This window comes from Myiozetetes cayanensis, unplaced genomic scaffold (genome assembly GCF_022539395.1).
Source record: "Myiozetetes cayanensis isolate MyiCay16 unplaced genomic scaffold, myiCay2020 scf4, whole genome shotgun sequence".
Taxonomy (NCBI): domain Eukaryota; kingdom Metazoa; phylum Chordata; class Aves; order Passeriformes; family Tyrannidae; genus Myiozetetes; species Myiozetetes cayanensis.
The window spans coordinates 60905028-60921098 of NW_026087631.1; the positions used below are offsets into that span (position 1 = coordinate 60905028).

A 16071-nucleotide genomic window follows, 5' to 3' on the forward strand; every position below is an offset into this window, starting at 1 on the left:
AACCATCACAGCTGGTAATAATTACTCTTCAAGCCTGCCCTGGGTAGCTGACCTAATGAAAGGCATTGCTGCCACCCACCCATGCTCCTCCTTGAGCCATGGCTCCCTGACCCTGCCCTGCTCCTTCTGCCAGATCAGATGTGCCAGAAAAAGAGGGCAGAAACCACTGCAGGGTTTCAGAGACCAGAGACTGGGAAGGTTTCTGTATGAGAGATCTCTACAATGTTTTACAGAGGAATACAAGAGCACTAGAGCTACAGAAGTGAGAGATGACATCTGGAAGAGGATGGATCAAGACATTTTCCTTCTCATATATTTGCTATATATTAGATCACTGTATCTTATGGAACCCTATCCCTAGTCTTAAGACTCATGTGTTAAATATTAATTACTTTTAAAACTGTGACTATAAACCAGAACAATTTTAAGAAATTATTTTATAACAGGAGAAAAACTGGGAAAGAGGTGGCATAGGTTTCAGTTTCATTTGGCTGTAAAATGTGGGGGTAGAAGGTGAGGAAGAACATCTTAGAAGCTACAGAAATCTTCAAAAGGACCTAGTAACTTTCGAAGCTATGATACCCACAAAGTAAACCCACAATTTTAATTGTTCTTTTCCTACCTTCAATTGCATCAAGTATACAAGACAGCTGTTTTCATGCTCAATTATCTAGGGAAAAAGAAAGACGGATTTTCTCTACTTACACTACATTTAGTGGTCAGGTATGGTTGCATCGTCATGGCATGTTTGACCATTAGCTGGGGCCTTATTTTACTGAATAAGAACAAAGTGGTTATGCAAGCAACTAATCGACCAGAATTCACACCTTTGTTGTCAGAATCTGCAAAAGATCAAAAAACACAAAAATGATATTAAGTCCAAGTACTGTTTAATCAATGAAAAAACATATGGCCTAAGCATTGTTTGAATATTTCTTTCATTGCATCTCTTTCAAGATCAAATCACAATATTCTTATTAGAGATGAGAACATTATGTGTTAACATTTGCATGTGACCACAAAATACTTGAAAAAAGAAGCAAAATTGCTTCAAAGACATCACTAGTTTTTAAACTAGTTACTGTACACAGAAGACTAGCCCAGTCAATGATTCCTATTACAACAGTAGAACATATTAATGCAAATAAAACTTGCCACATTTGTTTTGGTTTTAGTGATCTAAAAGTTTGAACAAGTTATTTTAAAAGTAGTTCTGTTCTTGTGGTTAGCTAGAGAAAATTAGGGAAGCTTTGCTATTATACACTGCTCAAAAGTTCATAATGAACTTAAATACAATAATTTATTACCATCAGTTTTGTAACAGGAATTCTTTAACAGTAACCTTTTGCAATAATGCTTTCAACAATTGTTACAGTATCATATAAAATTCAAAGGACTTTAGCAAATTTCTTACCTGATAAAGATTCTTCATATTTAAGAATGTGCTCAACCAAATTGTCAACGAGTTGAGTACAGGCTTTCTTCACAGGTTTATATGAGGCATCCTCTTCTGACTTCAACAGCTGTATCAGGTGAAACAGAAAATGGTTTAGTATTAAGGCTGCATTTATTTGCACAGGATACATGCTGGTTTTGTAACAACTACTACAGATACACAAGGATTTTAGACTACAAAAATATTTAATTCTCCATACGTTGAAGAAAAAAATGTGGGAAGAAAAAAATCAAATCAAAATCAAAGATAAGTAACGAAGAACTAACTGCAATAATAATCCACAGAAGTTCTACTGTTTTTTGCATTGGGATGAAAGCTGACCTTACATTTAGTGGAATATTGCAGAAATTAATAGGAGTTAGAAGGCTTTTAAAATGCTTATAGAAATAAAGAGCAAATTCAAAACAAATGTTGTTTTAGACACTAAGCTAAAATATCAAATGAGGATCTAACACAGTTTTATCAAAACTGTTTAGCCTTCTTCCATATGACTTTGGGTACTGTCCATGAACATCCTTTTAATATCTAAAAAGGATTAAGAACATACTATAGTCTTTTCTTCAGAGAAGAGACTCTTAATGAAGAGGTTCTGATTTACTTGGTTACCTATTTTCATGACACTCCAGGCTAGGGTGAACTCAAAGGGATTTTTTTGCTTGAAAATTAACCAGTGCTTACAAGATGTAGAGAATGACCAAACAGGTTAAGAGATATAAAAAAGCAACCTCAATGCTTAGAAATTTCTGTATTAGATATAAGTGAAATATAATGCAGAAGTAATTTTTACTATAACGATTAATTGCTTTCATAAACTGTGTAGCAAATACATATAAAAATAACGGCCCGTCTTCGCGAGCGAAGATCCGGGAAAGGTCTTTTACACCTTCCAGCCTGCGCATTGGATTTTTTAGGTGAGACACAGTGTGCGCGGAACTGAGCCCACCCTTTAATCCTAAGGTTCATCTGCCGGGGCCAAGCGAGCTTGGACGGTGGCAGCGAGGTCCTTAGGACGTAGGTGGGTTGCCTTTAAGGGCTAACGAGCCCCACCTGCCCGGGAGTGGCCCTGACCGGGAATCGAACCCGGGTCTCGGCGGTGATAGCGCCGCGCCTTTACCACTGGACCACCAGGGGCTCCTGTAGCAAATACACTGCATGTGAAAATATTCTTATTTACCATTTAAAAAAAATCTACATTACCCTAGATGCCTCATTTCAGAATTAAGTATCTTAGCTGTGACTACGTGTTGTCACTCATTATCAAAGCGACAATGAAATTAAAAACAAACAGAACCCCTCCAAAATTAAGAAGTGAAGTATTTTTAAAAGAAATTATATGAAAAGACAGAAACTAATGTCAGAGGTAAAGAAAACTACACCAATGACCATAGAAAAGAAAAAGGTCAGATGTTTAAAGGGTAGGAATTGAATATGACAGTTTGTAAAGGATTGCTCTTGGAGTCCCATTTCTATGTACTTTAGTACCAAAAGAAATGTTAAAATTCAAACAATTATACCACACATTCAAAATTCATTACTTACATTTTGAAGAAGCTGTTCAAACCAATCATACCCTGTATCTCTACAAGCTGCAACCTAGAAGCATTTTTGAGAATAAACTGGTTAATAAAAAAGGTATATGAGGAAAAATTACTTCAATACAGATGTCATCTCAAAGACCAGTAAACATGCATAGATATATTTTCATATGCATTCAGAACAAAGGAGATAAGAAGCTATCTTCTCCACTTGAAAAACAGTTCTCACCATTTAAGTGACTACAGAATTGATATTTCATGCAATATAAAGCCTACACATTTTACTGGAGATTGCTGGCTCTAAATGCAAAACAAATTTATGTTTTGTAAAACATTTTGCACAGATTTAAGCACAAATACAAGCCTGACACATTGAAAACATGCATGAAAACAGGCATGCATGTACACCACAGAATCTCTTGAGTTGGAAGGGACGAACAAGGATCATTGAGTCCTACTCCTGGCCCTGCACAGGATACCCCAACAATCCCACCATGTATATGACAGCGTTGTCCAAATGCTTCTTGAACTCTGTCAGGTTTGGTGCTGTCACCACTTTCCTGAGGAACCTGTTCCAGTGCCCAACCACCCTCCGGGTGGCAAACCTTTTCCTAATATCTAACCTAAACCTCCCCTGACAGAACTTCACACCACTCCCCCAGGTTCTGTCACAGGTCACCAGAGAGAAGTATATGTAGATATATACACACACACAGACACGCACATATACCCATAAAGATATATATATATATATATATGTATTTTTATCTGAACAAACCAAGCCTTCACTGGTATCATATATCAGAAACAGCACACAAGTGCTTCAAACTAGAACTGGCAGGAGAACTGAGAATTTAGCTGAAGTCATATTGCCTTACTTTTCAGACTGGAAAAAATGCACACTAGACCATAATTTTGTAAATATACTGTAAAGTAGAATGAAATTTAAACCTATAATTGTAAGTGATGAAGTGAGTACTTTTATTTGATATTTACATCTTTGTATAATTGATATTAAAACACCTTTTCAGCACAGTGGTTTTATACAACACATTTTCACTACAAATTAAAGCATTTTCATTTCGTAGACATTTATTTTGGAGCCTTTTAATTTGCCACTTCTAAAAAGTAAGATATGACTATGCAGACACTAATTCTTACTCAGTCTTTCTAAGAACATGACTCTGTATTCATTAAAACAGCTTATTAACCTTTTACTAACCTATTAACCCAATTGATACATTATCAATTGTTTGAGGAAAATTTTATTTTAAGAGACAACTTAACAAGCTTAACTATAGTCTCCTTCTAGCAATTCCTGCATAATGTTTTAACTGAACAAGTATTTTATGCAATTTGAACACAGTGTGGTCACAGTTATCATTGCCAGCCTATTAAGTGAGCATTTAAAGTTTCCTACAACTTGTTCAATCAGATAAATAATATTTGCATACATTTCCTGCCAGGTGATAAAAAGAAAACCACCTGACAAATTATTCCAAAAAAATACAGATAATACTCCAAAGAGTCTAAAAACATAATTGAATTTTCCACATAGTTTAAATTTGTTCAACATACCACATCAGTGATGTTTAGTATTTTTCTTGTCATTGCTTCTTTGTCGTGGTGTGGAGTTGGAGTAAACCAGAGCTTCTGGAATGTCTCATTTACTAATTTCTGCAGGAAGAGAAAATATTAGCAGAAATAAATAAATCATTACACAAGTCTTATTTCTAATGATCCATACAATAGATTCGTTGATGGTCCATGCCATTTCATAAGGGACTATGACACCTAAGCGAGACTCTCGAAGGAAACGTTATCTGAGATAGACCTGGACCTGCTATTACAGCAGTTATACTGACTTCTACACAAACTTCAGCAAAATGAATCAATGGAAACTGATGCTAGAGAAAATGGAGTTACCATCTTCCTGCATTAATTTGCATTCCTCAGGAAAACACACGACCCTGAGAAGCTGACAAGTGAACAAAGAACTATAATTTCTACAGCAGAACTGCAGCAGCAGTGGTAGATTCCTTTAGTTTTCTAAACTGTTGTGACAAGGCAGGAAAGACAGAGAGGCCAAGTCTCTCTACCCAAACACAGGAAGTATATTTCCTTCCAACATTTTTGAATGGACAACAAAATAGAACTGAATGAAAGCGAATAAAATTATTCCAAAATTACTCTTCATTCATGGAAATGTAAAAAATGCATTGAAGATAATGCCTCCTTTTTTCTTATGTTGTAAGAAAGCTAAATGGAAGAATGAGAGAGAGTAAGGTCATCCTTCCCAGAGGCACCTTGGATCTAGATGTTCATCTGCTGGTTGATTAAGAGTCCTCTCAGAAAGCCACTCGGCATTAACGTATCTCAAGTGGTAAAAATATCCGCTGCAGCTTTAAAGTTGCAGATTTCAAATCCTACTGAAAGTGTGATACAAGATTATTACAGGTTTGTTCCTAATTACCCAAAAATTTAAAAATTATTTTGCCAACAAAATAATCATAATCAGGCTTATGATTTAACTCATTATCTTAGGTTTGCGCCCCTCTGTATATACATTGCACAAAGTGTAGAGTTTAAACACATAAGTAACATTTCAGGGGGAATATGATTGATACATTGAACTTTCAGAATTAATATGAAATTAACATAGTTTAATACTTTACAATGTTCTATGCAAAATATACTAAAACATCGGCTCTCAAAAATTCCTAAAAGTCATAAATATTACAAAGGAGCAATGTAATACTCTTTTTTGGTCAAAATATGGAAACACTAAGATAACAATAATTAAATTCTGAAGGATATGTTTCATTCTACCTTAATGCCTTCCTCATCATTGACTCTCCGAATCATTTTCACACACATTTCTGTAATTTTGGGGAACGTTGGTTGTTCAATGCAGATATCCCTAAGTATCTTTATGACTCTTTTTCTGACACTGATACCAGTATCCTGTGAAGAGAAAATAATTACACTCTTGAAAACAAATCAGAAATATTAATTTATGTATTATTCAAATTAATATTGGATGATCACCCAATCTGACTTGCAAAATTTATTTAGAAAAAGTAACTAAAATATTCTGGAGTTCATTTATACAAAAGCCCAGCATAACTTGTCCTAAAGGTTCTGGCTGAGTTCCCAGAATTCTGAAACACTTCCTCCATTTATACCCTCCCATCTAAGAGCTCATGACGTTGAAAATGTATAACTCCACTTCTTAATTCAAGAGCTTACAAGCCAGATGTGATGATGCTTTATCTACTCTATTGGAACACACAAGACTCCTTATAGATCTGGATGGTAATACTTTAAGCCGTTGGATAAAGCTTATGGATAAGATACATGCAAGCAGTCTTTTCCTTTTTACTAGGCTTCATCTAAGGAGATAGAGGAAGATTTTCACTTCGTACTCAGGATCTGTTGAATCTGAATATCAGGTTGAATTGCTTTATGCAGTATAGTACGTACATGACCTACTTAGCTCCAAAACCCTTCACAAACTTATATCATCTAACTAGCAAATGAGTAGTACTTGACTAAAATCCTGACACGGATGCTAAGAGCTAGTGCTATCCTACAGTTAAATTAACATACGCCACTTATTTTATCATAAATACCACAAGTCACCGTACCAATATCCTTTCAATCAGCATGTCATAATACTGCTCAGCAAGCTGAGGGCGACAGAGCACAAATCGGCCAAGCAGCTCCACTGCTGCTTCTCGTACACTGGTGGAGTTATCCATGAGCCGCCCATGAACTCCTCGCTGCATATCCAGCTGAAATAAACAAGTGAAACAAAGATTCAGAGTAAGAAACAAAGACTTATTTTGCAACAGAAGAACACATGTGCATGAGGGATATTTAATCTTTTTACCCTGGCTAGAATACTGGGGTCTACAGCAACAACTTCAGACAAACACTTCATGGCTTTTGTTCGGACAGCAATTGCATTTTCACCAAGTACACGCAGAATCTAGTAGGAGAACAAAAACAAAGATTCATTTGTTTTGGGAAGGTAGCAAGCATTGATTAACAACAAAAATGCACCAGAATAACATACAAACAATGTAACTAAAATAATCACATAATAAAAAGTAAAAACTAAAACCTGAATTTATTTTTTCAGGGAGTAAAAGGGTACATGCTAGTGTTGTTTCATGGCACTGAAAACTAGACATGGATATTTACTAGGATTTGCTCTTCCCTAAAATGGGTCATAAGTTTCTTAATTTCAAATTCTGCTTTGCTCTTCTCCCATAAAAAGCAAAGAAATGACACTCGTCAAACAGCAGCTTCCACAGTGACAGCAACACGCACTGCGAGCTACCGGACAATCTGGTTTGTATCTGAAAATCAGATTACACTCAGTTTCATGAATTAATCCTATCAAATAAGCGTGTATCTTACAGAAGCTGTGAAAACTATGTCATTGTTTTGAAATGATCCTATTACAGTGTACATATAATGATTCTGCCATGCACATACATAGGCAAATAAATTAATGTGTGTACATTATGACATACAAAATGAATGCCAGAAAAAGAAGCATAATCACTTATGAAAACAGTATAGAATCTGAGAATACATTGTGTTTTTGTGGCCTGTTAAATACCTCTGCTCAACAATAAAAAGATATGGCACATTACCAAAAAAGGGTTTGGAATCAGAAGCCAATTGTATTTTACTGTACTACGACTTCCAGCAGGATTTACCTGTGTCAAATAAATATCGAAGCTCTGGGCAAACGGCCTCATAGAGGCCAAGTAGCGAACAATCAAACATGCATCCTCATAGTCCACAGTGTCAGAATTCATCCTGCAACAAATTCCGTGTGTTAATTAGGACATGTTTATACAAAAAAATCATTTAAAACATCAAATGCATGGCTAATAAACAAGTAAGGGGTACTGAAACATACTTTAATGTACTGAATTGAGATGGAGCAGTTTTAATGATGCTGCGAAGAAACTTTTTGCGACTTTCTGCTCTATGCATAATTTGTCCTGTGGTCTCAACATCTTTTGCATGATGAGTTCCTTCAGATGAATCCTCATCCTTCTGAGATTTAATTGCTTTTTCTGTCTCCATAGTTGTATCACGGAACCACTGAGCTACATAAAACTTCCGAGAAAACTGTAGGAATATAGCAAACACACAGAAAACAAAACCAACAGATAAAGAAAAAGAAAATTAACAGACTTATAATGAGGTTAAGGGAATCTAATGCATTTATTTTAGAAAACACAATTAACAGTATATGTTAGGGTGACAATTTAATTGAAATGAAAATACATATAATCAAAAATCATTTTATCCAATACACATTATTGAAATTATTTTTATATATGCCTGACAACAGAAAGCTGAAATTTACCACTAATGATGCATCAATTTCTGTGTTCTCATCCAGATAATCTAGCAAAGCCTTTTGCAGCTGTTGAATTTCGTCTTCTCCTCCTGAAACCTGTTAGAAGTAAAAAGGTAGTTATAAACCAGAATATTGCATAGTTGTATTTATCATCTGAAAATCTGCATGTCCACACATAAATACACTGAAGTCAGTTGTTTGCATAATTGCAGAACATTAATAATTTTAACCAATTAGTTCTAAATTCTAAAAAATATTAAGAGCAGAGTAAGACTGATTTTAAAACACACTGACTGATTTAATTAATTTTTGTTCTATGATCTTGTGTGAGGACCCTGTCACAGAGGAAGAAAGGTCAAATCCATAAACCACCTTTATTTCCTCAATATTATACTGAAACACTTTGAGCCTTGCAGTTGCTGAAGTTACAGCAGTGAAAGTTATTGTTTTTTCTCCCAAAAATGAATGAATTCAAGAGTTCAAAAAGCATGTCTACAATTCACATAAGACTACTATAAGTTTACAGATATTTAGGTATATATATTTAGCACTCTAATATATGTGCAAATTGTGAGTAGAAGTTCTGGCCTTTGACCAAGTTGAAATTCTGTGGAAAACTGGCTGCATACAAGGGTTGCTTGATGCTTAACTGTCTAACTATTTTCAAACAAATAAAAAACCCGAGAAAAAGTCTGTAACAAAGCACATTCAATAATCCTTATGAAAGCAGAAAAATAATTTCTGGTTTAAAATTCTTCAGCTACAAAAAAATTTTTCTCTTCAGCAATGAATCTTGTAACTTATAACCACTTTAATTTCTGAATTATCAGCACTGACTGAGAATCTCGACACAAATACAGCGTATAATACAGCTTGCAAATATCAGCAAGGGAAGAGTGGTATAGTTAACAAGCCCAGAATTTCACTGCATCAAGAGATAAACTAATGAAAAGTATGCACAAGTGTTAAAATGAACTTGACTATTTATGACAGATTTCTAAAAAAAAAAAATCTACTGTTTAAAAATGTCAAAACAGAACAAATTTCCCCCTAAAACTAATTCTATAAATAAGGAGTCCAAACCACAGCATGGACTGCAATATGCATTTATCAATCATTAAGGAATATCCTGGTAATGATAGAGCATAGAAGAAAATATCCAAGAGAGTCTAAGTACTCAACTTAGCAGGAAAGAAAAACCTTTGGAGGTGTAAGTTCACTTCTGAATGAAAATAATAATCTAAGTTTCTGATGACAGCAGCTACCAATGGATGTTCTTATTTTCTTGCCATTTGAACAACAAAGTGAAACTCAGCTGTCATGTATGTATTGTTCTTCTGTTAAATAAAATTTATAAATAACACAACACTCTGCCCTGATTGATAGTACTGTACCACACACCTTCCAACACGGATGGGATTGTCTACCATTACCAATGTTAAGTTTCCTGAGTAACTGAAAAAAATGTTTCTAGCATTCAATTGCCCACAGTAATATTATTTTTTGCAGATGCCAACACCTAGATCCTGTAAAAAGCCTAAACCAAATAGAAAAATGCAGGTCAATGTTCAGTTATGTATCTTTCTAGAATATCTGTCAATAATATTATAACTTCTGGATAAAGGAAAGAGAAAAGGATTTTTCTGAAATACTTCCTCCCTAAGTAAAATGTAAAACTGTCAGAATTGCTGTCAACAGTGGACAATTATAACCCCTTAGTAAATAGAAGCATAAATTATATTAAGCCATGGACATAAAGATTTGACACTAGACATTGTAGAATATTCTAATTGACAAAAGTTATGGGAAGTATCAACCTCATAAACGAGTAGATGATTTTTTATTCTGTAACTGAATGCCTGTAAAGTGCAGAAAAATTAATCTAATGGTCACTATAAAGTGCAAGTAATAAAGATCTGAAGTCTTTTCAGGTAACTAAAAGGGAAATGCTGAGAACAGTTAGCAGTTCAAAAAGAAATTAATAGTGTCCGTAAGAAAAGCACAATTTTTAAAAGGACACATAGGACATGAGATTTTCTCATTATATTATGTACTGCTACCACTTTGCAATTGCAAATGCAGTAACATATGAATTTTTAAGGTCTCCTAAGATAGAGTACAACTGTTGCTCCATTATTTTCTCTCTATTGCCACAAGAAAACTGGCAAACTGGCTTACCCACTGTAACAAACCAATTCATAGGATCGCTACAGAGATGGTGCAAGGAAGACACAAGCTAACAAATGTGATACTAATAAATAGAGTATATTTGATTCAGAAACTTGAACAGTGAATGAAGACTGATTCTCCATAATGTCAATTTTTCAAGTATAATTTTCATGTATTTAAATAGACAGATCTCAATCCAGCTGTTATGGGATGTCTCACACACCTGTTTGAGGATTCTGGCTATAGATCCTTGATCCATTTTGCTAGTGACTGCATCTTTCCTTAGTCTTGCAGCTACAGTTCCAAGATAGTCAAGTGATGCAACTCTTAATGCCATTTCTGTTGATTTATTACTAAATTGGTGAACCTAAGAAAAGCAGAATAAATTGTTAAAAACAAATCTTTATTTATGTAACTGAGGTTCTTCTCACAAGAGACTGCTTCACCTTTTTAAAATTTTCACCTGACTTCCATATTGCATGTATGTAGCTTACTATTATGTCACAGATACATTAATTACTTTACATTAACGCTTCTTTACTGGGTCTCCCTCTCTCTCTCCAAATATGCCCGTTACTGTTCTTTAAAATATATATTTTCATTAAATAAAATGGACAACTAGAACAGCGGATCATCTTCAGTAGTAGAGATCTTAAGCACCATAATGCTGCTACTTCATTATTCACACAAATATAAAGCTACATTTTCCCAGGAACAAGACCATGAAATATTTTTCCAAGAAACAGCTCAAATTACTGAGTTAATTACACTGTAATAATGAAAAGCAAATTCCCATTCTGTAAAATAACATAAGCAAAAGCTGTAATTGTAAGAAAACAAACCACTTAGTTGCTTTCTGGTTCTATGATGAAGGAACAGTCCAGAGAAAACATTTAATAGGAATAATTACAGCTATTAGTCTGACTTTACTCCAAACTAATATGTGCACTTATTAGATGTTATGTAACGGCATTTCTTTGTGTTGAAAATGTAATGGAATAGTGGAACTGGACTTCCATGAGAAACTGTATACATACGATTTTTAAGATGTTTCATATGAACGATCCTCTAACCAAAATTTTATTATTTATGCATTACATAGTAGTAATACACTCTAGAAAATCCTTACATGCTGCCTGTGTGTCAATGATCAGAAAGCATTCTTGTAGTAGTTTCAACTGAAACAAACAAGTCTTCACTGTAATATAAAATAAATTCATACAGTTAGAAACAAGAACCCCTTACCAATAGCCTTCCTAATAAGCTAAGTAGCAACTCTGCAGCTGGCCATTCTGGTTTGTTGACTGTTGAAAGAAGATCTTGAATGAAGTTCTCAAACAGTGGCCTGTAATCTTCTTCCCCTTGTTTACTGCCACACCTATTTAAAATAAAATGCATTTTGTAACAGAACTAGCAGAATGTTTGTTTTATTAATTTACAGAGAAACAGCTTAAACAGCTATCACTTCATGTTGCATTACAGGTAAAACAGCCAATTCGTGATAACAGAATTTTGTTGCCAAGATTTTTTTTATTTTTAGCTTTGCAATAAAGTCTGCATTGACTTGGATAGGCAAAGTAAGTAGAACTGTAAAGCTTAAGCTGGAGTAGGATAGTTGAGAGGTGGTGTGTTTATATTCCTTAAGCTTAGTTTGATTTATCTGATAGTGCTAAGACATCTCACTATTATGCTTCACAAAGGTTACAATCAGAATGTAAAAAAAAAAAAAAAATTAAAAATCAGATTAAAAATTTAACAAATCAGATTAAAAAGTAAAAATCAGACACCTGATAATTTTAAACTTATATGTGGCATCCATAAGTTTAACAACATCAGAATCATGCAGAGAGATTGCTGATGGCTTATTAAATAGCTTTTTGGCTTTAGGTGTAGAAATTAATACAATAAAAACCTAATGACCTCTTCTTTGAAATCCTTTGGTTATTCAGGTATGGGGTTTTTTTCCCTTTTGAGCTATTGACATTGCTAACTTCAGCTAAACGAAAGTAATTTTTAAGTTTTTTATATCTGATAATTGAATCAACATGGTTTCATGACATATATATATATATTAACTCAGCCTTCTTTTCCAGGCCTCATTTAAGTAACAGACCTCTAATAAAGGAATCCTACACTAACTGTCAAACTTGAATGTTAAAGAATTCTACACTCTGCAGAATTTCTGTTCCACATATACTTTTGACTAGACATGAAACTCATAAGCATCTATAAAGTATAATGTTATAAATAAATCTATGTGTAGGTATTTATCACTGTGCAGTGGTCAGGTTTGTCTTGAAGTATGACTGACTTCATCTGGAGCTGGTTTCATCAATACGCTAAAGAATGCAAGAGTACTTACTTCTTAAGGAAAATAGAAAGGAAGTTTTGTGCTGTTCTCATGGCTGTTTCATAAGAGTTAGTAATAAGCACATCTTGATCCACCTAAAGATAAAAAAATAAATTTTTCTATTATTTTAGCGTACACAGAACTATGATTTTCAGATCAGTATTTTTCATGCACCAGAAAATTACAGCAAACATAAAATTACGTTTACTACAGTACTGTAATAAAATATCATAAAATGTTATACCTACACACGTAAGTCACTTCTGCAAACAAACACACAAAGATGACTTTTAAAAAATATCTTACTTTCTTGTTTGATTCCTCCTCTGAATTAGAATCTTTTTCTGCTGATGGTAAGTGCACCACACATTGAATAAGTTGCAGAACTAGTGCTGTTACCATCTGAATATACATAGGCTCTCCATCAGTGTCACTGCTGTTTAACCTGTTAATAAGAAAAAACAGCATTAACAGTAAAAGTAAGTAAAAAGGACAAAACACAACAAAAATGTTTGGTCTTTAATAGTATCTTTCAAAAATTATAACCACAGTTGGAAATCTGTATTCTAGATATTTATCTAGTTATTTGATTATTTCTTATGCAGTGTAACGTTTGGACTAAAAAAACCAGTAAGTATTGTTCTTGGGCAGAAGAGGTGAATGGAAACAGCACCCAGATGGGCTATTAGAGAATCTGTGAAGTTCATCAGTTGAATGTTTAATAAACCAAACACCTACATGGTAAAACACTTAATAATAAGCTTATTATGTATAATGCCATGTCCTCTTCCAACACAACACAACAAAATACTTCAAAGTATGGCAATAATGATTTATTATTTCTATAGGTTTTTAATGTATGTGAAATATGCAGATCTTTTAAACAAGAGGAAATAATGACCATGACCTGGATTGACTTTTACAAGTTACACCTATGGTAATCTGTGGTAGCAGAGCAGATTATAAACTTCAGCATGCAAGATTCTGTAAGTGTGTCTTAAGTTGGTAAGAAGACTATGAATACAATCCACGTTTCTCCCATGACATAACCTAAGAAATAGTATAGTGTTTACTGCCCATACCTACATTAACACCACCTATTGTTACCCTTCATAATATGAAAAGATGATAATCCCTGACATATGAGATGATATTGAAATGAGATTGACTCCTGTCCTGGAAAGGGTGTACTGAGTGTGTCCTCAAAAAAATTCATCCAGTATTTTCCTATTAAGCTTTAGAAACAAAGAAATTATGTAACTCCATGCAAACAAAACCAAAAAATTGTCCAACAGAAAAAACTCTGAATGCACACTGATATTACACTCACTCACATTCTTAGCTGAGAAAAATAATAAGAGATTTCAATTATTTTTGTAAGTAGGTACTAAAGTGATAGCATAAGAAACAGTGATTATTACAAGAAATTTGTCAAATAATTCTTTCTTTGAAATCTCTACCTGCAAAAAGTGCAGCTTGTGGAGACGTAGATTTTTAATGTAGTTATTACTGAAGCCTAAACTCCTACATCTATAAACTGTAAATGCTACAGTTTACAAGTTATTAATTTATGTCAGAAATTACCTGAAGTTTCTCAAACTCCTCTTGCTAGTTGGTAGTCTCGCAAGGGAAGTGAAAATTTCTTCTAGAATTAGCTGTCTGTGTTTTTCATACCGGGAGAACACCTATTTAACAGTTACAAGATTTTTACAAAATTATTTATTGTTACATAACATACCACTTGTTAAAGAAATGGTTAAAAATTACAATTAATGCATACCTTATTTTTAATTAATTGTTTTCCAATAGTCAATTATTTAATTTTTTATAAAACATTGTATTTATGCAACAATCAAAACTATTTCAAATATAGATTTTTTTAAATGTTCAAATAACATAAATGTGTAATAGGTCTTGAAAACACCTTCTGTTTTAAAAATTGCTGTTGATAGTGTCATACACTACAAGACAGTCAAACACTGTCATACTAAGCTTTTGTATTTAATATTTCTTTCTCTCAGTACAGAGAAAAGCTGTGGTAACAAATACATGAACACATGTGGATTGTAGAGCACAGCTGAGAAAACAGTTTTACTTCATATCCTAAGCTGTAATGTTTGTCTGTTGTGACATGTTCTTTCTTTTACAGGGTCAGGACTGTTGAGTTTGTCTCTCTTTTGTCCAGGCAGGATACTGGAGTATATATCCCTTAGCAATACGGAAAGCTCCAACTTGAACAAGCACATCTGTGTTCTACTGCATTTTTCCTGAAATAATATTTACCTGTCCTGTGCATTTTTTACATATCCAACTCTTCTGAGGAAAAGAATTTATTCTATTTCATAGAAATATCATACTAGTTCTATACCTTATTTCACTGTGTAAGTTCAAATTTTTTCATAGGAAATAAGGAAAACCACATAGCTAAGATTTCTTACGATGAAAAAAATGACAGGTAAGATGAAAGAGTTTGTGTTTGCATTTTAAATAACAGCCAAACTCAAGAAACACCTTGTTTAATTAGGGTATTTCTTCCTATAGAGTTCTCTGCAAATAGGAGCATCTCTGGTAGATATAATACTGTTTCTATATTATGATATCAAACTGTAAAAACATGCAAGAATAAATTTAATTCTACACTTCAGTTCTCTACTGGAGAGAAAATATGGCCTATGTAAATGACCAAATAACTCTCAGAAGCACAGGAGCATGAATGCACAAATTAAAAAATACTTACTGCAGTCACTAATTTGATGGCACATAACTGAAGTTCACTGACATTTTCTACAAAGAAGGGTGTTATTCCCATGGATGATACCTATCAATGGAAAGAAGTTACTGTAACTGTATCTGACCAACAAACAGGTATTTATCCAGCTTCACAAGCAGTTTATTCATTCAGCAGGATAAGCATTGAACAAGACGCATTACTCCATGTTATTTGCAAATAAAGATATTAAATTACATTAGGGCATAGGTCTAATGACGAGCAGCTGAAGGAACTGGGATTTTTCAGCCTGGAGAAAAAGAAGCTCACTGGAGACTTTATCCATCTCTACAACCACCAGAAGGGAGGTTGTTGCCAGGTGGGTGTCAGCTTCTTCTCCCACGTAACAAGTGACAGGATGAGAGGAAATGGCCTCAACTTGCAACAGGGAAGGATTAGAATGGATAT

The 16071-nt window shown here is 34.0% G+C and overlaps 1 protein-coding gene across 4 annotated transcripts in view; it reads right to left on the reverse strand.

Moving 5' to 3' along the window:
* The window catches only part of NIPBL (NIPBL cohesin loading factor), a 147955-nt gene that overhangs the window by 16430 nt on the left and 115454 nt on the right, over positions 1-16071 (reverse strand). For all 4 annotated transcript variants that reach the window (XR_007630401.1, XR_007630402.1, XM_050328330.1 and 1 more), the window contains exons 18-33: positions 15634-15714; positions 14481-14581; positions 13203-13341; positions 12909-12991; positions 11792-11924; positions 10770-10913; positions 8384-8473; positions 7928-8142; positions 7722-7824; positions 6884-6982; positions 6639-6785; positions 5821-5955; positions 4570-4668; positions 2996-3049; positions 1415-1523; positions 706-842 (exon numbers count right to left, since the gene is read on the reverse strand). Coding sequence is in view for 2 of the 4 variants with exons in the window: in XM_050328330.1 (XP_050184287.1) it covers positions 706-842; positions 1415-1523; positions 2996-3049; positions 4570-4668; positions 5821-5955; positions 6639-6785; positions 6884-6982; positions 7722-7824; positions 7928-8142; positions 8384-8473; positions 10770-10913; positions 11792-11924; positions 12909-12991; positions 13203-13341; positions 14481-14581; positions 15634-15714 (1869 nt within the window). In the remaining 2 variants the exon portion in view is untranslated. The remainder of the gene's footprint in view (positions 1-705; positions 843-1414; positions 1524-2995; positions 3050-4569; positions 4669-5820; positions 5956-6638; positions 6786-6883; positions 6983-7721; positions 7825-7927; positions 8143-8383; positions 8474-10769; positions 10914-11791; positions 11925-12908; positions 12992-13202; positions 13342-14480; positions 14582-15633; positions 15715-16071) is intronic.